This window comes from Ambystoma mexicanum, chromosome 10 (assembly GCF_040938575.1).
Source record: "Ambystoma mexicanum isolate Mex_15411 chromosome 10, UKY_AmexF1_1, whole genome shotgun sequence".
NCBI lineage: Eukaryota > Metazoa > Chordata > Amphibia > Caudata > Ambystomatidae > Ambystoma > Ambystoma mexicanum.
In genome coordinates this window covers 1,516,624,884-1,516,652,641 of record NC_090932.1, presented here as the reverse complement: position 1 = coordinate 1,516,652,641, position 27,758 = coordinate 1,516,624,884, and the positions used below count along the sequence as shown (strand labels likewise).

Here is a 27,758-nt window from a genome sequence, read left to right as displayed (position 1 = left end):
ACCCCCACCCCCCAGCCACCAGGGGCAACCTCCACCAGGCCCCCACTCATGTCACCCACCACCCCCACACCCCAGCAGTGCAGGGGCAGCCTCCACCAGGCCCCCACTCATGTCACCCACCACCCCCACCCCCCAGCCACCAGGGGCACCCTCCACCAGGCCCCCACTCATGTCTCCCACCACCCCCACACCCCAGCCACCAGGGGCACCCTCCACCAGGCCCCCACTCATGTCTCCCACCACCCCCACCCCCCAGCCACCAGGGTCACCCTCCACCAGGCCCCCACTCATGTCTCCCACCACCCCCACACCCCAGCCACCAGGGGCACCCTCCACCAGGCCCCCACTCATGTCTCCCACCACCCCCAAACCCCAGCAGTGCAGGGTCACCCTCCACCAGGCCCCCACTCATGTCACCCACCACCCCCACCCCCCAGCCACCAGGGGCAACCTCCACCAGGCCCCCACTCATGTCTCCCACCACCCCCAAACCCCAGCAGTGCAGGGGCAGCCTCCACCAGGCCCCCACTCATGTCACCCACCACCCCCACCCCCCAGCCACCAGGGGCACCCTCCACCAGGCCCCCACTCATGTCTCCCACCACCCCCACACCCCAGCCACCAGGGGCACCCTCCACCAGGCCCCCACTCATGTCTCCCACCACCCCCACCCCCCAGCCACCAGGGGCACCCTCCACCAGGCCCCCACTCATGTCTCCCACCACCCCCACACCCCAGCCACCAGGGGCACCCTCCACCAGGCCCCCACTCATGTCACCCACCACCCCCACACCCCAGCAGTGCAAGGGCAGCCTCCACCAGGCCCCCACTCATGTCACCCACCACCCCCACCCCCCAGCCACCAGGGTCACCCTCCACCAGGCCCCCACTCATGTCTCCCACCACCCCCAAACCCCAGCAGTGCAGGGTCACCCTCCACCAGGCCCCCACTCATGTCTCCCACCACCCCACCCCCCAGCCACCAGGGTCACCCTCCACCAGGCCCCCACTCATGTCTCCCACCACCCCCACACCCCAGCCACCAGGGGCACCCTCCACCAGGCCCCCACTCATGTCTCCCACCACCCCCAAACCCCAGCAGTGCAGGGTCACCCTCCACCAGGCCCCCACTCATGTCTCCCACCACCCCCAAACCCCAGCAGTGCAGGGTCACCCTCCACCAGGCCCCCACTCATGTCTCCCACCACCCCCACCCCCCAGGGGCACCCTCCACCAGGCCCCCACTCATGTCTCCCACCACCCCCAAACCCCAGCCACCAGGGGCACCCTCCACCAGGCCCCCACTCATGTCTCCCACCACCGCCACCCCCCAGCCACCAGGGGCAGCCTCCACCAGGCCCCCACCCATGTCTCCCACCACCCCCACCCCCCCAGCACTGTGGGGCACCTGCCAGCAGGCCCCCACCCATGTCCAATCCATGCCCCCCTGCACCTGGGTCCCAACATTCCCCAATCATGTCCGTAATGCCCATCCTCCCCTGCCAAAAGGCCCAACCAACTATCACACCCACCCACATATCAAAGGCAATTACATGTTACACCCCCAATTTAAATAATGCAATTGAACACATGTCTGTCACACACAATGGCTGCAAGTGAATGACAAAACACCCAACATGACATGCCTGAAAGCAATGAGATGATACGACACATTGAAGAATCAAAAAAAATATGTATTGAACAGCAAGTAGAATGGAAATGAAATAAGAAAAAACACAAAGCAAATCAAACAAAACAAGATGAATGTCCAAGAAAATAATCTGAAAAATTAAAATAAGCCAATGAAGAACCATGAAGAAGATCATCCTGGGTCCATGAGCCCAACCAAATTAAACCTAACTATGACTACTAACTAAAAACTGAACTATATACAAAAAAGTGGTGCATTGTCCAATCGCAACCAAAAAAAAATCAAAAAAACAAAGGAAACCTAACCCTAACTATACAACTATATACAAAGGCAGCGGGCTATTCGGACGGCTCACTGGTTGTTGTCATGGGCCAGGGCATCATCGAACTCCTGGTCAATGGCTTGGAGGCGGGCATGTTCCCTGGCCCCGAGGTCCCGCAGGGATAACGCAGTGTCAAGCTCAAACTCCCTGCGAAGACCCTCGAGGCACTCAGCCCGCCTCAGCGCCCTCCGCATGGAGTCCTCCGCCCTGACCATCGTGAGCTGTTCCTCCTCTGCCCGCTGCCGCTCCGCACCTATCCGCTGGCACAACCGCTCCCACACGGAAGCCACTCCCATTCCAGGGTTCTCCTGCCCTCCGGCCGATGCCTGCACCCCTGATGTTGATGGCCCCGAGCCATGATGCCTCCCACGTTGAGCCTGCTGCTGCCTCCGACGCAACTGCCTGTGCCAGCACGACGGCATCCAGGCTGATGGAAACCACCGACGCCGTCGTGCACGTGCCCTGCCCGATGATGCCGTCACATCCTCCATCTGCTGGGGTCCAGTTGCTGTGGTGTCCACCCCTGCTGGATCTCTGACTCCCGACTGTGGCAGGGATGGGATCCCCACCGAGCTGGCTGCATTGGTCGGGGCAGGTCCACAGGGGGCCCTGGTGGCATCTGGGCTGGAAGACGGCAAGGAGAACGACTGGTGGATAGCCTGCACAGAGGAGGAGAGGGCCGCCACATTGGCCAACACATGCAGGAAACCCCCGAACATGGCCGATCCCAATTGGGCCACGTCCGCACGGTGCACTTCGTGATGACGTGCGTGCTCCTCCCGGGAAGCACGCACGGCATCACGAATCACAGCCGTGCGCATCGCGACCCCAATCAGGACCTTCTCCGCACGGCCAGGGGTTCCCACGTCCGCAGGTGGAGGGGAGTCAGGTGACATGGACATCCCCTTTACCTGCGGACAGGCCTGGGACGGGGCATCCCTGCTGGTGCATGGTGGTGCACTCACAGGGTCAGGGACAGCGACATGCACAGGCCCCTCCACGGTGACCTGTGCTGCCTCCTGCCCCTGGCCCTGGACTGCACCACTTGCACCAGCAGGGATGCCCCCACCAGGCCCCATGTGTGCCCCAGTGGCGGCCTCCTCCTCCTCTGTGCAAACCACCAACCTGGATGGCTCCTCACCGTCTCCCACCGTAGCAGGCCCCTGTGGGGGCTCACCCACCCCTTCCGCTGCAGCCGTGGGGGCATCCCCGCCGCCTTGCTCCACAGCGCCGTCTCCGCCCTCTTCTTCACTAGCCGCTGCGTAGAGGGAGACAAAGAACACAAGCATCAGGGCACTGTACAATGGTCCCCTAGACAGGAAGCAATAGCAGATGAGCACCACTGTCAAAGTACACTTCCATCATGTCCCTCCACAACACATGGGTCAGTCCAGGCAAAACACACACAGTAACAGGCATGGTGCATGCCATGGACATTTCCATGCATGTCCAATGGACTCTTGAAACATTCAATGATATGTAACTCACATGCATCATGGCTCATGCCTATCACATGCACACACTTCACCTCAGTCACATCCATCTGGCCCCAAACACACCAAACACAGCGGATACAAGGGTAATTTGGCTGCTTTACTGAATCTGTGCATTGTCACACACATGTGTCATGCATCCATGGCATGCACAAGTCACAGACACGCAGGTCAGGCACACAGACATGGCTACCATATATGTACCTGGCATCAGCACCCATCCCTCACCCCCACCCATGTCCAGGTACAGAGACTGGCATGCTCTCATGTTCAAAATCTGCATAGGGCTCCCCATGCGGCATTTCAACACATGCAACAACCATGTGCATCACACATCACTGGTCGCACATGCATTACCATGATGTCCCTGCACACATACATGCATACATGGCCTATGGCACACATACAGGCAAGTATCATAGAACCAGCACACCGCAACATGCCCTGTCTCACACAGTAATGCATGGACACTTACCGCTCAACTCCAGACGGGCCTCCCTCTCAAGGATCTGGGCGTGGAGCGCTGGGCGTACGCGTTCCAGGACCCTCATCTGGATGGAACTCATGCGGCCCCGGCCCCCCTCCACGAGGACCGGGCCTTCACAAGGGTCCTGGACCTCAAGTCCTCCCAGCGCTTCTTGATCTTCAGGACGTCGCGGGTTGCCACCCCCTCCGCGTTGATGGCAACCACACAGTCGGCCCAGATCCTCTGCCGTCCTTCCTTGCTGGCGCGGGACGATCCAAAGAGGGCATCATACTGCCCCAGGACATGCTCCACCAGGACACCAACTTCGGTGACAGTGAAGCTGGTGCCCCTCTGCCCCTCTGGCCTGGGGTTGCCACTGGTGCCAGATGTGGAAGTGCCCGACATGGCAACCCCAGAGGCAGGTGTGGGTGGGCAACTGGGTCCTGGGGCTGGGCTGTGGAGCGATGTAATCCCAGTCGGGAGTCTTCAGTTCCAGCAGGGGTGGACACAGCAACTGGACCCCTGCAGATGGCTGATGTGCAGGCACCAAATGGCAGGGCACGGTGGCAGCAGGCAGGCAGGCAGGCAGCAGCAGATGGCACGTGGGAGGCTGCTCGGGGCACTGGGGGGCAGTAACTCGGCCTTCTGGGCAGGAGCGTGGTCTTCCGTGTGTTTTCGCGTGGCCAGCTTGATACGGAGTGATTTGGCACGTGAAAATCCTGCACGTCAGCATGAAATCCGAGGAAAGGCCCTTAGCGCGTAAGCGCGTCAGCACGCATACGCGATTCTATTGGACCAGAGTCCCTCAGCGCGTAAGCGCGTCTGTGACGTGACCCGCACGGGTGTTCCCCACTCAGCACGTGATGACGGGGCACACGTGGAGATACTGCACGTCAGAGTGTCATCGCGTGTAATTGGACAAAAGTGCGCGTACACGCGATTGGCCTATGTACGTGTATTTAATGGGTGCGCGGGCACTTACATACGCAAGTACGTCAGCGAACCTGTATCCCGTGGTGCGTGTGAATTTCCACACGCTATTGGACTGGGAACTGGATTCCAGGGGTACGCGGGTCACACGCTGTATCCCGTGGTGCGTGTGAATTTCCACACGCTATTGGACTGGGAACTGGATTCCAGGGGTGCGCGGGTCACACGCTGTATCCCGTGGTGCGTGTGAATTTCCACACGCTATTGGACTGGGAACTGGATTCCAGGGGTGCGCGGGTCACACGCTGTATCCCGTGGTGCGTGTGAATTTCCACACGCTATTGGACTGGGAACTGGATTCCAGGGGTGCGCGGGTCACACGCTCGCCTAGAACACGCGCAAAGCATAAATTTGCGGACTTTAACAATAACAAGCTCAGACGCCAGGATGAACATACCGTTCCTAGCAGCAGTGGCAGTGGGCTACCAAAGGAGGAGGAGGAGGATAGTCAGGGCCAGAATATTCACACCCAGAACCAGCCTTTTCGGGATGCCTGATGACCAGGTGTATGGGAGGTACAGGTTTCCACCACACATTATACTGGACCTGGTGAGTGAGTGGGAGGATGACCTCACATCACCCACCCTGTGCTCCCAAGCACTCAGCCCCCTGGAGAAGGTCCTCAATGTACTGCACTTCTTAGCCACTGGATCATTTCAGCGGACAAGTGCCATAGTGGGTGGGGTGTCACAGGCCACCCAGTCACGCTGCCTACACCAGGTCTTGAACATCATCACTGCACGCCCATCAGTCCGCTGGCACATATACCTGCCCAGAACACCTGCAGAAAGGCATGCTGCCGCCCTGGATTTTTACGCTGTGGCACGATTCCCCAAAGTGCTAGGTGCCATCGACTGCACCCATGTGGCTCTACGTCCCCCCAGGGCATCTGAGCACATCTATAGGAACCGCAAGCACTGGCATTCCATCAACGTGCAGGTAGCATGTAATGCCAAGGGAATCATCACCTCAGTATATGCCAACTATCCCGGCTCCACCCACGACAGCTTCATTTACCGAATGTCCACCCTAAGCCGGGACCTAGAAGCTGGGCGGCATGGTGATACATGGCTGCTTGGTGAGTATGTATGCCACTGCACATGCATGCATGTTGGATACTGAGCAAGGTCACAACCCCACCAATGATACCAATCACCACCTCCACAGGGGACAGTGCCTACCCTCTCAGCCCCCACATGATGACGCCAATTCGGAACCCCACCACGCCACCCCAGGTAAGATATAACACAGCCCACATTACAACCAGGGGCATAGTGGAGCGCACATTCGGAGTGCTAAAGTCACGCTTTCGCTCCCTTGACCGTTCTGGCGGGCAGCCGTTATACGCTCCCCCAGTAGTGTGCAGGATCATAGTGGCAGCATGTGTCCTGCACAACGTTGCAACACGCCGGGGCCTGGCCGTGGACATGGTGGTGGCCCCACATCCCCAACCACATGCACAGCCGCTGCGCATGGGAGGGGAAAGGGCACGGGGGGAGGCAGCCCGTACACAGCTAGTGGCTAATTACTTCACATAGAAATCACACCCCTGTGGAGTGCACACTGCCCTGGCACATTCCATCTGACAATCAATGATGACTCAACCTGACACTGATCCTGAATGTCTGGAGAATGAACCGGGAATACCATGTCAGCCTGAGATTGTTCACCTGGAAGTGTCACAATGTGTGCATCCCTACCCACACAGACACCACCAATGCAGTTTTGTGAAGTTACACATTGAAGCAGCTAAAATGAATACCCACTTGCAAAATGCAACAAGAGGACAGTGCCATGTCAGCCAACCCAACCCCAGCACCGCCACACGACACACCGTGCCATGTCATGCTAATTGCAGGTAAACAAAGTAATCCCCACAACATGACATCAGTCTCACTATGTACAGTGGCACTATTAGAAACCTGCAACACCTGAAATGCTCACAGCAATGCCGGACCAACAACATACTTGAGCACGTAGTACCATTAACATGACATCACAAATGTTACATATTAGTAGTCTCACCACCTGGAAATGCCTGCACTCCCACCACTACCAACTGTGCAGTGTTGTCGCCATGTAGAGTTGTAGGTGCACTGCTGCCAACATGGACCCCATCTCCAGACTAGAGGTCCTTGTGTGGACATGAGGAAGGGACCTGCAAATTGGGAGGTAGACACAGAAGAAGAGTTACACATCAATGCAACATGCAGTGTACAACACAACAGCAATATGCACTAGGAATGTATACACAGTATTGACTACAGACTGCCCACACAGCTCATGGGAGTCCAACGTCACTGTGTAATTCACTGTCACTTGGGCACACCCTTTGCAAGCCCATGGAAACGGGAAGCAGGAGGGGTGTGTGTGACTCAAACCCAAGCATCTGAACCAAATACATTACAAGCCTGCATGTGCCCAGCCACAATGCAGCGTATGCCCACAGGAACCACGGAAGCCAACAGATCGTCCCAAAAAAATTGGGAATAAAAGAAATCAAAATAAAAATAAAAATAAGAAACAATCAAAAATGGCCATTGATGGGCCCGGGGGGGTTGGGGAGGCCACCCAGGAGGTCCGAGGACAGGATGCACACCAGAACCCACCTGCGTGGATCCTGGGAAGATAAAACACCTCCATGGGCTCATGGCCCACACGGCTACCCTATTGTGGGAGTATCATTGCTGTCACTATTATCACCCTGTGCAGCTGCATCCGGAGGTGGTTGCACTATGGGAGGCAGCCCACGCAAGGCCCTAGTCTGCTCCTCCATGGCTGCAAGCATGCGGGTGTGGTAGGTCTGGTTCTGGAGGATGAGTGTGCGGAGGTCCCCATGCAACAACTCACGGGATGCCCGGACCTCCGCCCTCGTTGCCTGCATCTCAGCTGAGAGCGTACGGGTGAGACGCTCCAGCTGCTGTTCTGTCCTTTGGTGTGTTGAAGCCTCAAGCTCAACAAGAGTCGTCCTGAGGTGAAGGAGCTCCTGCCTCAGGGCTTCCATGTGGCCCTGGGACTCAATGGAGATGGCCTCCTGCAGAGTCGCCAGTGCCGCCCGCCTGTCCCTGTTGGACCCCAACATGTCCTCCCTGTGTGACTGGCAGATGAAGTCGGTTGCCTGCTCTAGTCGCTCCATCAGCCTTTCTGGGGGGACAATGGAAGTGGCCACCCTATCCATGGCCTGAGCCATCATCTCGGATGATGCAGCCTGTTGGGTTGCCATACCGTAAATGGATTGCTCCCATGCGGTATTGCCGGGTGGCGTACGGCCACCACGTCGGCGGGCACCACACCTGTCTGGGGCAAGGCGAACTGCGCCTTGCTGTGCCGGCACTGCCTGAGGCTGCAGGACTGCATTCCCCCTCTGATCTGCTGGCCCAGGAACAGGATCAGATGTCGCGGAGTGTGACCCTGCATCCGTAACCACCGAAGGCGTAGCTGCCAACACTGACATCCCCATGGAGGGTTCTGACCCTGGTGCAGGTGGGTGAGACAGAACAGAATCCCTCCCTGGAACACTCACCTGCGACGGCACGTAGGTCTCATCCGAATCAACACCTGAGTACAGCTCGGGGGAGGTGCAGCCAGAGACACCCCTTGAGAGCACGACCTGCAGCACTAGTGGGTTCTCCCCCACCACCACACCACGTCCCTCACTGGTGGTTGGTCGGCCCTCGGACCCCTCCTGGGTCTGCACCATCTCCACAACCCCAGCAGTATCAGGTGCGTCTTCCCCTGCAAAGACATGAAAACAAAGAAATGGAAACAGGCATTAGCACCATGGCACACATTGAGGGCTGAGAAGCAAGAGAACCAGTACTTGATTGACACATGTCCCACATGACTAAAACCCTCCCATGCATGCACCCTCACTGCGTATGAAGTGCAGGCAAATGGCACACACTGATGACACCAAGATGGAAGATGAACACATTTTCTGCATGCTGCCTGGCAGTGGCATCACATATTGGCCTGTGATTGGCAGGTGAAACACACATGCCATCACACAGATGGCATGTACCATTGCTATTGAGTGAAGATGGAGAGGAGGGCAGCACCTATTCATTCAGTCCAGTTCCCGCATGTAATTGCTTTTCTAATTCTAACAGGTCAGATTTTTCACCTGGAGCTGCCAGTCTGAAATGGTCCAATTGCACAGGGACATGTGTGTACAAATGATATCCAGGTAACAAAGTCACTCCACTTTACCATACCCATGTCAGACATGTGACTAGTGGACAGCGACATGCCTAGTGAAAGTGGTGGAATGCAAACAAACTGACTGAATGAACAGTGAAAAAGAAGCAAATATGTTGTGGCAAGGTGACACTTCAAGGGCAACTGGCGTGCAGTTGGGCTAGATGTCTACTGTTGGCAGAAGGGATACTGCTATGGCCAAATGCAGCTGCGCAGGAAGGATTGCATGAAGCACATGGCTGACCCATACGACTCAGGCGCACACACTCTCACCTGGCACCCGAACAGAAGCCCTCACACACACACCATGCACATGGATGACACACACATGCATGTGCACTCACCGGACAATGCCTCGTAATCAGCCAGATCTCCCACGCCTTGGATCTGTTCCTCCGTGACGTAGGTCCCAGCGACTGACTCATGTGGAGTGAGTTCCATGTCTACTACTGGAGACCCACCTCCAGTCACTAGAGTTGCGGCATGACTTGAGGCCAGCTTACTCTTTGCCCTGCGCTTTAGGTCATTCCAGCGCTTATAGCAATCATTGGCTGTGCGCCTCACGATTCCAAGGGCACTTACGATGTCCGCAACGGTCTGCCAGTGTGCCTGGCGTTGTGCAGGTGTGGTCTTGGATCCTGCAACAATGACCATCTCGTTGTCATGTCCGGACACATACTCGACAAGTGCATTCAGTTCGTCATCCGTGAAGCTGGGCTTCCTGGACGGGCCGGACTGTGTAGCCGTGTCTGGGGCATCAGCCTGTGCCGGACGAGCACTCTTCCTCTTCCGATTGGAAGGTGGTGGTGATCCTGAGTGTCCTGCGCCGCTCTGGACACTAGGGGCAGGAGCCCTGGTGGACTCTGTATCAGGAGTGTGGGATTGCACACTCAGCATGGGAGTTGGTGCAGACATTGGCTCTAGTGTGATGGTGTCAGAGGGAATGTCAGCAGCATGGACTAGGACCGACACTGTCCTGGCTGGGTGTGTGAGGGCTGGGGTGGATGGAGCCGCAGCTGCCCCTGCAGCCTCTCCGCCCTGCCTCCTTGGTGCAGCAGATGACCTTGCTGCCCCAGATCCACGTGGCATGATGGCATCAACGTGCACCAGCGCACGTGTCGTAGCCCTGCTGACCTGGAAGTCAGCCATGGAGTCAGCCAGGTCTGGTGCCACAATGGGCTGGTCCAACAAGGGCTGAGCATGGATGGTGTCAGCCACATCAGCCTCAATGGGAGGGGGGGAGGGGGGGGATTATGGGTGCCCGTGACTGGTCCGCCACACATGGGGGGACAGGCTCACCCTGCAAGTTACGACCACGTCCCCTACCGGATCCACCACGGCCACCACTTGTGGCTCTTCCACCTTTGCCACCCTTACGGAATCCTCGCCTCCCAGCCATGGCACTGATGTTAATGTGCGTATGGGAGTGGATGTAGACTATTGTCCTGGGCAATTGGGGGTCAAAGGGGTTGGGTACCAGATGGTAATTGTACCCTAGTGCTCTAGCAAGGCTGAATGTAACCCCTGGGGAAAGATGACGGGTCACGCAACGCACAGGAGGCCCAAAAAAGGGAGATGACGTGCACGCAACCCCTCCTAGACCACGTGTGCAGAAAGAAAAACCTGCACTACGCTGTGGCACCCAGAAACACAAGAATGAACGTATGCGTGTCACACGCAGCCTAGAATGACCTCTGAAGGGGTAGGCTACACACGGGGCAAGCACAGATGTTAGATACGTGTGTGACTCACCGTCTGCCTGGTAAACGAGCGTGTAAAAGGAGCACGTTTGGTTGGCAACACCCCCGCCAAAAGAAGATTTGTCCGCTGTCTGAGGAGACAGGACAACAGTAGAAGGGAACACTGTTTGAGGGAACAGGCCCAGGTAAACCAGTAAAAGAGAAAAAAGAGAAAAAGCTGTCAGAGGTAACAGGGAATACGAACTTGAAACGCCGTGAAGTAAATCGCGTGTGAAACGACAAGAAGTACAGAATTCACCCACTCGCTCTCCACGAAAAGGACGTACAAGGAAAACGTGTTCTACACGTACCTTTTATACAGGCCCACACGTCCAGCGTCACTTACGCGGCGTGTACGCGCTAGGGCCATTTCCACCTATTACATGCTTTGTCACTTCTGCGTGTAGGGCCATTTCCACCAATCACACGCTTTGTCACTTCTGCGTGTAGGGCCATTTCCACCAATCACACGCTTTGTCACTTCTGCGTGTAGGGCCATTTCCACCAATCACACGCGATTACACTCTGACGTGCAGTCTTTCCACGTGTGCTCTGTCATCACGTGCTGTGTGGGAAACACCTGTGCGGGTCACGTCACAGACGCGCTTACGCGCTGAGGGCCTTTCCCCAGTTTTCACGCTGACGTGCAGGATTTTCACGTGCAAAATCACTCCGTACCAAGCTGGCCACGCGTACGCACACGGAATACCACGCTCCTGCCCGGAAGGCCGAACTACTGCCCCCCCAGAGCCCGAGCACGCTCCCACCTGCTGCTGCCTGACTGCCTGCTGCCCCTGCACTGCTGGGGGGTGGGGGTGATAGGGGACATGAGTGGGGGCCTGGTGGGGGCTGCCCCTGGTGACTGGGGGGCTGCGGGTGATAGGGGACATGAGTGGGGGCCTGGTGGGGGCTGCCCCTGGTGACTGGGGGGGTGGGGGTGATAGGGGACATGAGTGGGGGCCTGGTGGGGGCTGCCCCTGCACTGCTGGGGGGTGGGGGTGGTGGGAGACATGGGTGGGGGCCTGGTGGAGGCTGCCCCTGCACTGCTGGGGGGTGGGGGTGGTGGGTGACATGGGTTGGGGCCTGCTGGCAGGTGCCCCACAGTGCTGGGGGGTGGGGGTGGTGGGAGACATGAGTCGGGCATGAGTGGGGGCCTGGTGGAGGGTGCCCCTGGATGGTGGTGGGTGACATGAGCAGGTGTGCAGGGTAGTCCCCTGTTTTGTGGGCTGCCTGCAGGGGCCGTGGAGGGTGTACAGGGAACACCTGTGAGGACCCACCCAGCCTAATCGCGTGTGTAACTTCCCACGCACCCCTGTAATACACGTACCAAGCCAAATCGCGTGTGAGAATTCCCGCGCATACCTGAAATACACGTACCCTGCTGAAGTCGCGTGTAAAACTTCCCGCGCACCCCTGAAATGCATGCGCCCAGGCTATTCGCGTGTGGAACTTCCCGCGCACCCCTGAAATACACGCGCCCAGGCTATTCGCGAGTGGGACTTCCCGCGCACCCCTGAAATACACGTAGCACGCTGGGAGACATGAGTGGGGGCCTGGTGGAGGGTGCCCCTGCACTGCTGGGGGGTGGGAAGGGTGGTAGACTTGGGTGGGGGCCTGGTGGAGGCTTCCCCTGGTGGCTGGGGGTGCAGGGGGACATGGGTGGGCGCCTGGTGGAGGCTTCCCCTGGTGGCTGGGGGGTGGGGGTGATAGGGGACATGAGTGGGGGCCTGGTGGAGGGTGCCCCTGCACTGCTGGGGGGTGGGGTGATAGGGGACATGAGTGGGGGCCTGGTGGAGGCTGCCCCTGGAGGCTGGTGGGTGGGGGTGGTGGGAGACATGAGTGGGGGCCTGGTGGAGGCTGCCCCTGGTGGCTGGGGGGCGGGGGTGGTGGTAGACATGGGTGGGGGCCTGGTGGAGGCTGCCCCTGGTGGCTGGGGGGTGGGGGTGGTGGTAGACATGGGTGGGGGTCTGGTGGAGGGTGCCCCTGGTGGCTGGGGGGTGGGGGTGCAGGGGGACATGAGCAGGTGTGCAGGGTAGTCCCCTGTTTTGTGGGCTGCCTGCAGGGGCCGTGGAGGGTGTACAGGGAACACCTGTGAGGACCCACCCAGCCTAATCGCGTGTGTAACTTCCCACGCACCCCTGTAATACACGTACCCAGCCAAATCGCGTGTGATAATTCCCGCGCACCCCTGTAATACACGTACCTGGCCAAATCGCGTGTGATAATTCCAGCGCACCCCTGTAATACACGTACCCAGCCAAATCGCGTGTAAAACTTCCCGTGTACCCCTGTAATACACCTACCCAGCCAAATCGCGTGTGATAATTCCCGCGCACCCCTGTAATACACGTACCTGGCCAAATCGCGTGTGATAATTCCCGCGTACCCCTGTAATACACGTGCCCTGGCTAATCGCGTGTAAAACTTCACGCGTACCCCTCTAATGCACGTACCCTGGCCAATCGCGTGTTAAACTTCACGCGTACCCCTGTAATACACGTACCCTGGCTAATCGCGTGTAAAACTTCCCGCGTACCCCTGATATGAACGTTACCCGCTTTGCGTTCCTTGTTTGGCAGCCCTGTAAACTGGTCCAGGGTTAGCGCAGCCCTTTGCGATGATTTAGCGATTTTGATGGCTTTTCCTTGCGCGAGGGCGTTCTTGGGGGCGTTACTGGCGCTGCTGCAGGGTCGCTGCGATACTCTGCGCCACGGCTGGTTTGGGAGCCTAAAATCCATGAATACGCTGTGCGTGGAAATCGGTTTTAGCGCACGTGCCTGGCGCAGACAATCGCACGCGGACACTCTGCGCCAGCCGCTTGCGACACTTTTCTGCGAAATTCTATGAATTACCCTGAAAATGTTGTGTAAACATGGTTCCATTGTCCTCTGTCGAGTTTGATTATAGGGGTCCACCCTCCACAGTTCACGAGGCTGCTCTAAAGTCTTACTTAAATACAGCTCCTAGAAACTGCACTGCAGCTAATACCAAGGAGGTTCAGTCCCCAGACAGTAGCAGGTTCCACCAGTCCTCAGGTGTCATGAGCGAAAAGTTATTCAAAAGGCTGAAAAAAAGTTTTATCAGACTACTGAAGGCTGTACAATAAAAATCAACAAATGTCTCAAGTCTTCCTTGGTGTCCAACAGGTTACAAAATCTACAATGTACGTCTCTTGTTCCTGAGCCAGCCCTTACGGAAAGCACCTCTTGAGAAGGGCACAGGTTGAGACGAATCCTCACAAATTGTGTTCTGTAGTAGCTATTCATCAGGTAATTTGGAATTGAACTGTAGGCCCTTGCTTCACACTTCAAATGGTGGTACAACTTGAACCTGTTTGGTTCTGTCAGAGTTGCTATCCAGTCCGCTCTCCACTAGGTTATCTTAACCTTGTTTGGGTTTGTTCTTAGGTCCTCCTCGAATACCGAGAGTCTTTCAAGTAGTGATTTACAGTGGAGGTCCCAATTTCCTGAACGTTTGTTCAATACCCTGGTTTAGTTCTTTTTTTAACAGGGCAAAGAGTGGAGGAGGCGAATCCTGGATAAACTTTCCATAAAAAGTCAGTTTTTCCATTCTACTGTGGCTTTTAGGGAAATCAGCCGAGGTTCACGCCGGACCACTTGTATTGGTATGGATCTTGGTAGTCCCAATACTTTTTTCCAGAAAGTTCCCTCCACCACAGGCCACAAGGAATGGCAGATAAAGAACATTGCCTTGGCTCCATATGATAGAGCTGTTGTGGTTTTCATCTTATAGAAGTCCGGCAATGGCTCCAGGGTGAAACAACTATATTTTTTGGTAAGCACCATTGCTTTATTTGCCATAGTTTTTGCTTTGTGTTTGATTGCTGCTTTTGTGTTTATTTCAGTCTTACTCATGTTTATCAGAACTCCCAGATATTTAAAGGAGTCGACTAATTCAATTAGTGAGCAGCCTAAGCACAATTTAGACTGCAAACGTTGCTTTCGATTAGATGCAATAATCATCATTTTTGTTTTCGAAGTATTCACGGTTAGCTAATTTTCCTCCACATATTCCTCCAATTTTCTTAACTGTCGTTGGAGTCCAAACACAGTTTGGTCCATTAATACTAGATCACCTGCATATAGCATGTGGCCAGTTCAAATTGCACCTATCTTCGGGGGGGGGGGGGGAAGGATCTTGCCTGCTTTAGAGTCTCCGCTATGTCCGAGATATAAAGATTAAATAGGGCGGGTGCTAGGGTGCAGCCCCTAGAAGTATGTATTTCATCTGAGAGTAGACCCACTCCATTCAGCCTTACCCTCAGACTAGACGCAGTGTGCGTTTCCTTGAGCTGGTCTAAAAGGTCTTTCAGGCAGCTCCACTTTTGCAACTTCTCCCACAGCCTGGGTCAGCTCACGCTATCGAACTCCTTGACCAGGTTGATGAAGGCGACATTAGATTTTGATTTTCCCTTCGGAGCCCTGCTCTTGAACAGGTTCATTAAGGCTGGTTCCCAGTCCTTTGACAAAGCCAGATTGGAAGATGTCCGTGTGGTCCTCTGTTTTGGCCCATTTATCCAGCCATGACAGCAAGCATGATCCAACTATTTTCCCCATAATGTCCAGAAGGGCAATAAGGCAATAGTTTTTTGGGTTGTCCCTATTGTCCCTCTTAAATATCGGGATGATGATGGCCCGTCGCCAGGATCTAGGAATACTACGTTCCGACTCAATCCTTGTGAACATCATGGAGACATAATTCGCCCACATCTCCGGTTCCTGTTTTAACATGGCATTAGTAATGCCGTCTGAGCCGGGGGCACGCAATGTGCTGGCTTTCTTAATTAAGTCTAAGATGTCCTCAATGTTCTTTTCTACCAGCCAATTCCCTCCCCACCGATTGTCTTTATCCACCTCCATTTTGGTGTCTGAAGAGTAAAGGGATTTGAAGTGGGCTAGCCAAGTTGATTCTCTGACCCTATTTATCTGATAGGCCATTTGCGATTTGTCCATGCTCCTCATTAAGGCCCAGACGTCTCCCGAAGCATATTTTCTGCATTTTGCTGCAGCATTGCTGCTTTATGTCCCCACAGCTAATACTTATAGTCATTCTTTAGGGCCTTGGTTGTCAGAGTCAATGACTCTGCATTCATTCCTTTTAGACCTCATAGTGCTTTTCTTAGGGCCCTTCTTTGAACTACCAAGACGCTGTTATAAGTATACCAAGTATACAAATTAGCTGGGCTAATGCAAGCTAGGTTTGTCACGCAACCGGGTTTCTTGTAAGCAAATGAAGTCGAAGTCTCCCATCTTAACTTCTCCAGTTTTGAACAAATGGGAGAAACTCCTGGTGTTCCACGAGGCCAGATCTAATAGCCTGGGGTTGTTCCCCTTAGACTGCTACTTAAGGTGTGGTTTTGTCAATACACCCGGCAACCAGGACCACAAATCTTTCATTAGGACGCCTGAAGTTAATTTCTTGGGGATTTCCACCTTCCTTTCTGCATCCAGGCCTCCATTTATTATAATCATCATCTTCAGTTACTCCCTTCCAAGGCATAAAGTGTCTTTCTCTTTGTATGGCCTGTTTGGTCCGACCCGCGGCCTTAAATGCATCATGCCATCTACCGTGTCCTTTTCCAGTAGCTCCTTTGTTTGTTACTCATTGCCTCATAGATGCTTGCTTTGGTTTGGTTGTTTCGTTCTCGAGTTCCGTCAAAGTTGTTAAGTCGAACCCCAAAAGTCGCAAGCTCCTGCTAGCTTCAATCAAGGTCTGTTTTACTATTGGCGAGCAAATATGAAGAAAGACAGCAACTATGCGCCTCTCATCTATAAATTCGATCACCGACAGGTCCTCTGTGGATATCTGTCTAAGATTTGTGATACAGTGAAACAGGGCTAGTACATTATGTCTGTTCAAGATTAGCGACTCCTCTCTATCCAACATCCTTTCTAGGCGCAGGCTATAAGATTGAGCTCCTTCTCTTTCTTTTCTTGCTCTACAATCTTCAAGTTTATTTGTGGAGTAACCTAGTTTGGAGTCCCCTTTTGCCTTAAACTGTGTTGTTTTATGGTGTTCGTCAATAACTGCTCTGTTTTGTTCCAGTGTTAGGAACAAGTCAGCAGTGGCACCAGGTGTCTGAGTACTGTCCACCTCTCTTATATTTTGTCCCGGTAGGTTTGACACTTGGATATTGAAGTAACTAAATTCCACCTGAGATTCCTTCTCCCCATACTGGCTGCGATCTTCTGGAGTTGATTTCAGGTTTTGTTGGTGTTTAGTATCTGCCATCATGTGTTTTTCAGTGAGGGTTTGAAAGAGGATGCTCTGCTCCCCAGTTGACGATAGCGCACTTGTATGTTGGATTTCTTTCCTTTCCCTTACAATGTTTATCACGTTTACAGGGGTAGGGATCGCTTACTCAGTTTCCACAGAGTAAACCAACCAGTTTGTCCCGGGGGAGGAGGCCGCTTCTACCTAGTCATTTTCAATCCTAATCACCCCAGGAATATCGCCCTGGGGGAAGGTAAACATTACATCTTTGGTCTTATTATTGATCTTGTTTGCCTCTATTCCATATCCTCCTTCTGTAGAAGCTGGAGTTGTTAAGGTCCTCGTGACTTTCCTCTTAACATTTGTTCTTGTAAGCTGCTGAGGTCTTTGACGCTTCCCCCTCCTTTTCGATCTCAATCATGTCAGTGGGCAAGGAAGCCTGTGTATTATTCGATGTTACCAATGACTGTTCTGAAGGTGCAACAACCAAGGGTAGTGCTACCGTCTGGCTATTTTTACTTGTCGTTTGGTGACTGACTACAGCGGCCGTCTCCTCACTCATCAGGGATCCCTGCTGGTACTGCGCCTCAGGGTCCACGAGCTGATTTTCTTTGTTTCTTTCATTAGTCGGTACATTGTTAACGCCATGGTTAGGTCGATGGCCTATACAATCCGGGTCTACCTCTTGTATTCTTGAGGTTTCAAGGTGTTTATTCTTGATGGATATTCCAATGACATTAGCTGCATTATCTCTAGCCGCGGAAATATATCTCTCTATAAACAGAACTTTGGAATGAAGCATAGCATCTAGGGTTGCCTGGTCCTCAATGTTATTACTGAGTGTTTCATATAGTTTTAGAAAAGGAGCCAAGGCAATATTAACATAAGTCTTGGAAGGTATGGGTCTCCCCTTGTCCATGGTTGTAGCCTGCGCTGTGGGCTCTAGACCCATCTTGAGTTGAAAGAGATCATTTTGTTGATTCTCCCCAGGGTGGGTGGTTTCCAGGTGATGGTTCCTCCGGTTCCCCTGTTACCTCCAACTCCGCTCTCTTGTAGGTCGATGGTATGTCCTTACCCAGGTCACCCCGTGCTTTCTCTAGTGACTTTGCCCTTGCTTCTGAGCATCCTCTTGCATCCTTCGCTGGGTGTGGTGCCGGAGGCTTGTCCAGCGCAAAAGGCCTTCCAGTGTCAACTGTTTAAATAATGTCTTAAATTCTGGCAATGTCCCGTTTCAATGAGGTCTCCATTGCCTGACCTCTGCCTTCGCCTCGAGAAATGCTAGATGGGGTACTTGTCTGACCAGATAAAGCCAGAAAGGTTTCTTTTATGGGGGTGGTTGCATCTTGCGATGCTACTGATGTAGGGGCCTGATGTCGGCTATCCCAACATAGGTTTATTGAAAAATACTGGGGATGAGCCCTTATAGACCCAGTACTTTTTCCGCTATGTAGAAGACTCTGCATTAGCCAGTTCTGGGGTCTCTCCCACTACTTGTAACATTTCTATATCAGAAACGTTTTCTACAGGCGTTGTCCAGTTTTGAGTCGACTTATTTATGTTTGGGGAAAAAGGATGTTATTCGTCCCTTTGCTTGATTTATAAATCCCGAAGACTTTTGGGGTTGCGTTGTAATCTTTATTAGACTTTCTGTCCCATTTATTGCTGGCATGAGTGACCCTACTGACTGCATGCTCGGCTCCGCTGCAGATGGATTTAGGTCGGCCACTAACTCACTTAAACCTAGGTCTGCCCCTTATGATTGCCTTCATGCATTTACGCCAGTAGTTTGAAGGCATTTTGAGGTTTGCCAATTCGAGTTTCATTCGTACAACATGTTAGTAGGGGTTGCTCTATTTTTGTGGATAATTACTTTTGTTGTTACAGATGAGCCAATATCCCCTTCCCCCTCTTTGACCTCCACGTGTGGGGTTTTCCCCCTTCAAATTTAGGGGGTGACTGAGACCTTAAGCAATCATTTGTCAGCCCCAAGACAGCACCCAGCGCTAGACCAAGGTTTCCCTGTGGCTCACCTCACTCAGTGCCTTCGAGGGGGGTGCCGCTTTGATCAGTCTCGACTGAGCCCTCCATCCTTGTGCTCGGTGTGTGCTGTGTGGCTCGTGAATCCCGGCTAACTACCTGTTCAATCTCTGCTTTTTCTGTTATTGGCAATGCGGCCAGGGAAACTCCAGCTCCAGCGTTTCCCCCAGGCATATATGCGCATGCAGTATTTGCCATGTTTGCCGAGTTAGAGATAGTGCCAAGACAAGTGCTTGTATCTAAATTTCCTGTTAGTTCCTTAGCAGTTATATGTTGGCACTCATTCATGAATGAAGCTTTCCTCTCCCTATTCCGGGCTGGGCTTTAAGTTCAAGTTAACGCTAACAGCGGCTCGGTTAATATTATTGCTAATACGTTTTTGTGAAGAAAGACAGTTTTCATGGGGTGAGCTAACCACACTGGGGTTATCAGAGCTTATGGTGTTTAAAGTCAAGCCCCCCAACTTTAGCTCAAACTGGTCCTGTTCTGCCCATTCTACCCTGGCTTCCCATAAGGGTGTCTCCGAAAGTACATTTAAGGAGGCTGATTCAGGGGTGATCGGGGGAAGGAGGGGCAAAGTCTCCATACACTTCAGTGCCCATTCCGATGACAGGGGCTTACCTCCACTTTCCTTTACTTGAGAATAGGAGTTCTCCAGGCTCTGATGCCTTTCTACAACTGCCACCACCTGCACTTCCTCCGCCGCCACAGCCACAAGCCCCACGGCCACTCTGCAGGCCTCTAGTCATCTCCATAGGCTTAAGCGCTACAGGTGGGGTGCCACGCCTCGCTTAGTCTCACACTCGAAGTGGCTTTCCATGGAAGGCTCGCCGGTGCCTAACTGGCGAGTAACTGGACTCAACACCGGACTCCGTGCCAGCGCTCCGCACCTCTTTTCAGTTTTGATGGCTTCCTTAAAGCAACAGCAGCACTGTAATTCCCTAAGCAAACAGCGTTTCCTGCTCCAGCAAGGACTTTCTTAATCTATACAAAAGGCTGCATATGATACAGATTTTCTAAACACATGAATCATTCCTGCAATATCGATATGGGTTATAGGCTAAAAACCTTAATGGGTGCACATAAGGTATTTGGCATAAGGTGGATGAGAGCTATCGTTGTGCAAATAATTAAATAATGTTGATGATATTAATGCATACAAGAAAACAAAAAAGAGAACCAACGGCCAGTGTCCAACATCGCAATATGTCAAAACAATAACAACAGAGGCACAGGAATGCATCTGACACACATGCTAATTATCACTCAATACAGCATTCAGTATATATCTGCAATGTCTCATATCATGCTTACTCAAACACATATGTGTCATCTCCCTGCATAGGGAGCTTGTCACTAGCCACTCTGGATTGACCACCTTTTCAAAGTCCATTCACCCAGGCAGTGTCACAGTGGTAGAGTATACTACTATAATGTACAAAGTAGTGTTGGCTAATCCTAGTTGGGAGATGCCCTAAAGAACAGGAAAGTGACATCTATCAAGAGCCCCATGCTATGCTAAAAATGCTTTCTCAATCAACAGCACTTCATCTAACACTAGACCTTATATTACAAAACATGTATCCGTTTAACTTTTTGCTCCAGGGTATCCATTTTACTTTACTCATAAGAACCCTCCATAACAGACACTTTCAAGAAGATCAATGATGTATACATATGCCAAATGAGTAGTAGGTAAACACTGATTTGTTTGGGAGTCTCTGTTGTGCAGATACTGAGTTACAGGTATGTTCACAACAGTTTTATTTCTTGTGGTAAGACATCTCCTGATCCATGTTTATTAATATTAGGTATGAGTCAGGTTGTGTGCTTGTCAAGTCCTAAAAAGTGGGGGGACTCATCCACAAACACAATCAGCTGTGACGTTGCCAGAAATTAGCATATCAAGGTGAAATATGCACATTTCATTAAATTGGGTTTGCATAACCACCCAAATTGCACAGGACAAACAGCATTTGCCTTTCATAAAATCAACACACACACACAACACTAGAGAGGATATTTAATTCTAATAGGGTGTTTGAACAAGTTGAAATGTGTGCTTGTTTTAAACTCCAAGAACCAATACAAATGTTTCCCTGGGACTTGCAGTACCAACATGAGACGTTTCACCTTTAGTTGTTAGTTATTTTTCATCCGGTTATACAATGCAGTGGTGAAGTGTCCTGACGACTGCGGTTTGATCCCTGAGGGCGGCTTTAATTCATACATTCAAAGAGGACATTCAATGTTTCTCATTTTAGCTGGGGGCAGGGGGCACTGAGTCCTCTGAATAAAGTGGGTGGTCTACGTCCCCCCCAAGTATACCCTCGACTTCAGCCCTGGTGCTTGTGTGCATTACTAAGTACTGTAGATTTGATCCTGGTTTTTAAGGCTTTTCTTTTTTAGCATAGAAGGAATGCTTTACAGAGGCAGCACATCACCTGTTCCCTGGGGCATTAGGTAACTAGGGAAAGCTAACACTGCTTAGTACAGTATAATAGTTCTACTGCAGGCACTAGATAAGATGATAGTATCCCTTTGCCCGGATGATTGGACTTTGACAAGGGTGTCAGTCGACATGGGCTTTTGACAACCTCACTATGCAGGGCGGCGACATCTGTGGTTTATTTTGATTAGTTATCCTGCTGACACTGTAGTATGCAAGGTGTCCTGCTAAGTGATCTGGTCAAACTGAGCCAAACAAAGTGACTTGCAGCAAGAGTGCAAGTGTATTAGCTCTGGGTGACCAAATCACTTCTTTTGGTTACTAAACATATTAAACATGTGCACACAGTAATTCAGATTTTATCACAGTAATAAAGAAAGCTGGTTAATCATGTAAGGTGTTCTTCTTTTTTCATTATGTTGATTGCGACTCAAAAAACATGTCAAACACTTTTTAATTTTGCATCACAGAATTTCCTGTGTCGCCATTTGCTATAGAACATTCTGGAATTGTATCTTTTGATTTATTGGGTTTAAAGCCTATCACACAAAGAATATTTGCCATACCTGTAGCTTGAGTCGGTGGGCCTCGATTGGAATAACCTTTAAAATAGGCAGTTCTACCACAAGGACTTTGGGTTTACTTTTAATAAGACAGGACAGTTCAATATCCCAGTCGGCTCCTTCCAAGTAAAGTCCCGAAATAAAGCACCCTGTTTTGGGAAAAGAAAACAATTACGTATTCATATAGATTATCAGGTGCCATGATGACTGCACTCACGCAATCCAGTAAAGCTTAATGCAATACCAGTTTTAAACACATGAAGAATGTGCTATGTACACTTATTAACAAGTACATGCTAAATCCAAAACCTAAATTACATACAAACAAGATCTACAGTATAAGGCTTGCATCTATAGAACTCTAACCATTTAGCAATCTTAGCTAAATAAATTCCCATAGTTTCCTTACCATTAATACTGCATCCCACGATGCGGCATTCATTTTAGGATGTTCATCACAATCAGTAATCAACAGATTAGTACTACAAAATCTAGACATTAAACAGTCCAGTCCTACGCCTAAACCATCACATTCAAGAAGTAAATGCCTTTAAACCTTTGACTTTCCCTCCGCAGAGTCTGCAGACACACTTTACGTAGCATCTTTTTCCAGGCCCCTCCAGCCTGAAAAAGATCCAAGCTGATTGGACCAAAATCACATGCATTTCCTTCATACTTCCTTACCAGGAACATATGGTGCGTATTGCTGAGTACTATTATATCCTTTGGAGCAGCACATATAGTCCTTAAGAGAGGATTTCGTGGATACAAATTTTGTATTACTCCCATAATCTTTCTCAAATGAGTAGCATTTTTTCAACACTTGAAATGTTCCCTATGTTATATCATATAGAAATTGGAGTGTTCTTCCCGTCATCCATGCGTGTACATTCCTATGAGCAAATCATGAGTGGATGAAGCATTCAGAAAAAAAAGAACAGTCCTCAATATACCTATGAGTGAAACCAATATACCTCTACAGAAGACAGAGTGAGCAGGCCATGTTCCAGCCATATTAACTGAACCATGGTTGCCTCGAGAATCTCCTTTCTACAAGATTGACCATGTCACAACACCCCCAAATTTCTCAGCAAAAGAATAATGAAGGAATGCCTCGTCCTGAGTAAATCTCAATCTCTCTCTTTCGCTCTTCTCCCCTCCTCCCTTTCATGTAGGCCTTCCATATTACCCAGGCAAACGTTCTGTCACGTTTCCCATTGCCCAAGAGTACTGTATCTGCAGCAAAGAGTGGTTGGGGAACTCTGGAGACCAGTGGAAGCCACCTGCTACTTGATGTGACCCCTGAAGGCGGTGCATTGGGATCCTCCAGAGCTACACCAGGGCTCTTAAAGCCGTTAAGAGTGCGCCTCACACACACACACACACTTCTCTGCAAACGTGACACGGCGTGCTGGCTCAGGAGAGCAAGTACCCGATAAACATAGCAGGCAGAGCACTGGCTCAGAAAGCAGATACTCCTATCTGACCCCAACATTGTGGGACTTCACAGGACAAACTAAATCATTAGAAACCTCCCCTCACCTGGAATTTAGGAGGGCGAAGGTTTAATCACAAGAGGAAGGCACATGGGACCATGGCCAGTCGGTGTCAGGGAAAACCAAAACGCAATGGGCCAGCCAATCAGAGTCTTTATTGCCCCATACCTGTTATTACCCATACTAGAAAAGGCAGCCGGTCTCCACTAGTCATGTGAGGGTGATGACCGTGGTCCTGAGAGCTGGTTTTGGAAAGAGATAGAGAAGAGATGGAGAGAGAAGGAGTAGGGTAAAAGAGGAGAAAGTCGGATGAAAGAGGGAGAGGCTGGTGGAAAAGAGCGAGCAAGACCAGGAGGTGGTAGAGGAGTAGGAGCAAGAGTTGGAGCACAAGGGATTAGCGGAGCAAGACCAGGAGGAGATGCAGAAGTAAGAGCAGGGGTAGGTGGAGGGAAGGAACTGGTGTATTCAGACCATGAAAGTCACCCAGAGACCAGGAGGGTGTACATTCCACAGAACCATAGTGATCTACAAGCCTGGTGGTGAATCCAGGATAAGGCAGATGGCCTGTGGAGGACCTGGGGATAGAAGCTGGTAGAGGTTAGACAGTGAGTGATATGGAGGTGCTGAAGGGATGTAGGTGCATTATATCTCCTACGGTTGGCAGAGTGAATGGGGTGCTATATACCTATATACCAGGGCCAAGCGGAACACAGAGACATGGAGGGTCATTACGAGTGTGCGGTAGCCGTGCCGGTAAATACTGGCATGGCTGCCGCCGGAGTCATACATTTTCCAGCACCCGGCAATGGGGACTTACCGGTGGCCCTGCTAATTGCCCATTGTAATTGTCAATGGGAATGGGGAGGACGGATGCACCGTCACCATTCATGAATGCTGCCGGTGCATCCGTCAAGGTCTGCAAGTGGCTGTCTTTCCGCCCACCAGGTCAGGCCTGGCGGGTTGAAAGGCACACGCTCGCAGAACTCGTAGTTTGCCGGTAACCTTCTAATGAGGCCTATGGTGCAGTTGAGACTATGGTGGCAAGTGGGGGTGTCATAGAAATAACCATTGACTAAAGCTACGAGACCAGATAGATTTAGGAACACATATTGCAAAAAATTAAAAAAGCTACTGGTGCAGTCGCTAACTGAATTATTCAATGCTATCTTATCGTGGGGAGAGGTCTCACAGACTATGGCTATGTCAACAATTACATTTTGGGAAGGATCTGAATGAGTACTCAAGAGTATCAACCCACATCACTCCTTAATGGAGATGCTAAAATACTGACAGTCTGTCTGGTGCATGTCTTACCAATGATGGTACACCTTGACCAAACTGGATTTATTGTAAACCGCAACACTCATGATAATAACAGGAGGATCATGAACATAGTTGATTGGGGAAGGAGAACAGGGCAGACATTTGTTTTACTCACATTAGATAGAATCTCGTTGGTAGTATAGATTGGGCTTAAATTGAATTAGCCTGGGAGGCATATAGATTGGGACCCAGATTTACAAAAATGATACTTGCAATTGTTAACATCCCAACAATGAGAATTAATGTTAACAGGGAATCGACAAGTCCTATTAAGATATCAAGGGCTGGTTTTTGCATTGGCCATAGAACTCCATGTGCAGCTCATAAGGTCTAATGAGGGGACACAAGGGTTAGAATGGGAATGAAAATAACGTAAAATAGCCCTTTGCTTGGACGATATCATTCTAGTTTAAACAGGACCTGGGCTCTGCCCTACCAGCTGCTATAAAGGAATTTGGGCAGTTTGGAAATGTATCTGGACTTACTATTGACTATCTAAGGCACTCAATATTACTGAGGAAGCTGATGTCATTCCGAAACTGGAGATAAGAGTCCCGAATTGATTGGGTGAAAGGAAGCATGGAATATTTAGGATTAAAGATTACCCTGGTTTGTGAAGTGTTGATAAAGCTAATATTCCGGAATTATGGAAATCTTCCATAGATCTTAATGGACGGGATCTGGTTTGAAAGAATAGCAGCTATGAAACTGACTCTGTCACTTAGATTGTTATATGGGTTTCAAGCACTACCTGTCAATGTACGTGCAACAATGTTTAAAAGACTACAGGGAGAAATGTTTTCCTTAATCTGAAACAAGTAACGCCCAAGATTTCTGTACACAGGTTTACAATGACTAGGTGGGCTGGGGGTATCAGACATAAGGAGATATTTATTGGCATTACAAATCTCGTCCACAATAGAATGGACAAAGACTGTTTCGGGACATTGGAAAGAAACCACTCACTCACTCTTTAGGATTTTTATGTAGAGGGGTGTCCCCTTTCATTTTTGGAATGCAAATAGAAGTTATTAATAGAGGAGGAAGAGCATTTCAGATGCACCCAAATACAACATTGGATATTGCATAAGACAATGGTTCCAGCTGGTATGGAATTATCAATAAGGGACGGTTTATAAAATAAATACATGTAGAAGCTCTTGGATATAGAAATAGTGTAAATATAATTTAGAATTAAATTGAAATAGTTACGGAATGCTGGGCAAGATGTAATTGAAAGAACACGTATTACTTCTCCAAAGGTTAATTCTGAGATTCTATTTCTGAGCACGCAATAGCGTGTTATATTATATTATATTATGAGGAATGGAACAAGTCGTAAATGGCAATTCGATTTACGACACACCTTCAATTGTATTAGAAGCGGAAATTCATAATAACAACAATGACGCGTGCACATGTGATGTAGGAAGTTACCGTCTGATGCCACGGGCACTTTAAAACAGAGATGCTAACAAGATGGCACCCTCCTGCCACGTGGAACGCTGCTTTCAACTATACAGAGATGGCCTTGCAGCTTAATTAAGCCCAACTATTGTAAGTAGATGGGGTACCCTATAAGTGAGAGATTGACTTATCACAGTACTAATGATATCAGATGGCTACTGGATCTATTATTGACAATAGAATGTATGGATTATCACCCTTTAGGACTCATGTTACTGGGAAATGATCCCGCTGAATCTAAGAGAAACAAACAATTTGACGCGAAGCTATTGAGTACGTAGAGTAGTATTCAAAGTAGTAACATTTGACAAGATGTTATTGAGAATTAATTGACTGACCAATATTAGTTGGGAATTATTAGGTTATTTTGAATTGACACTTATGTCAAGGAATTGAATGAGGTATGCATTATAAATCTAAGTCACAATTGGTGATTTTGGAAATTCATTTTTAAAAAAAGAACAAAAATAAATAAGCCGAGATTGGGGCTATTAAAACTAATTGATACTTGGTGATGGACAAAAGATTAAACCCGTGCATTTAAAATAGGGTGCTTATGAATTACCACTGATAAATTAAATATAAATAATTACAAAGTAGTGTAGAAATGATTTAATACATTTTTTTATTAGGGAAATGAGCCGGTAATAAGAGTTAATTTGGTGGTGGACATAAAATTGCACTGGTGCATAGAAATTAAGGTACTTATGAAATAACTGCTGATCAAATTAATATGAATAAATCCGAAGAAGTTCATAAATAAGTTAAGCAACTTTTTATTGTAATGAATTATTAATGAGACTATATGTTCTAAATATGTGTTGTGTTTTATTGTATTTTTCCCCCCTGTTGTGACTTGTCTCTGACTTGGCTGTTGATTTGTACATATTTATTATTTGGCAAGTTTTGTACGTACTTCCTATTGAGTATTTGTAATGATCATGTTCAAATGAATGTTATAAGATGATGATTAGTTAGCCCTGAGGAAGACCGAAGGTGAAAGGTCAAAACACGTGTTGGCAATAACTGTAAAGTTAAGGCACATACATAATAATAGTAAAATTGCAAAGGTGGCAATAACTGTAAAAGTGTCAAGGCAATAATTGTAAAAGTAATTGCAAAAGGATATAAAGGCATTTTTGTATAAATGTACATTGTGCATCTAATACTTTCAGGGTAATTCATAGAAATTCGCACAAAAGTGGCGCACGCGGCTGGCGCACAGCGTGCCCGTGCGAATGTCTGCGCCAGCCGCGTGCGCTAAAATCGATTTCCGCATCCAAAACCAGCCGTGGCGCAGCGTGGCGCAGCGACCCTGCAGCAGCGCCAGT

The 27,758-nt window shown here is 50.4% G+C and overlaps 1 protein-coding gene across 1 annotated transcript in view; it reads right to left on the bottom strand.

Annotated features, from left to right (window-relative positions):
• Positions 1 to 27,758, bottom strand: part of DNAH10 (dynein axonemal heavy chain 10) — a 2,725,177-nt gene that overhangs the window by 12,079 nt on the left and 2,685,340 nt on the right. Inside the window, exon 78 of the mRNA XM_069619694.1 lies at positions 22,145 to 22,290. Coding sequence (XP_069475795.1) covers positions 22,145 to 22,290 — 146 coding nt within the window. The remainder of the gene's footprint in view (positions 1 to 22,144; positions 22,291 to 27,758) is intronic.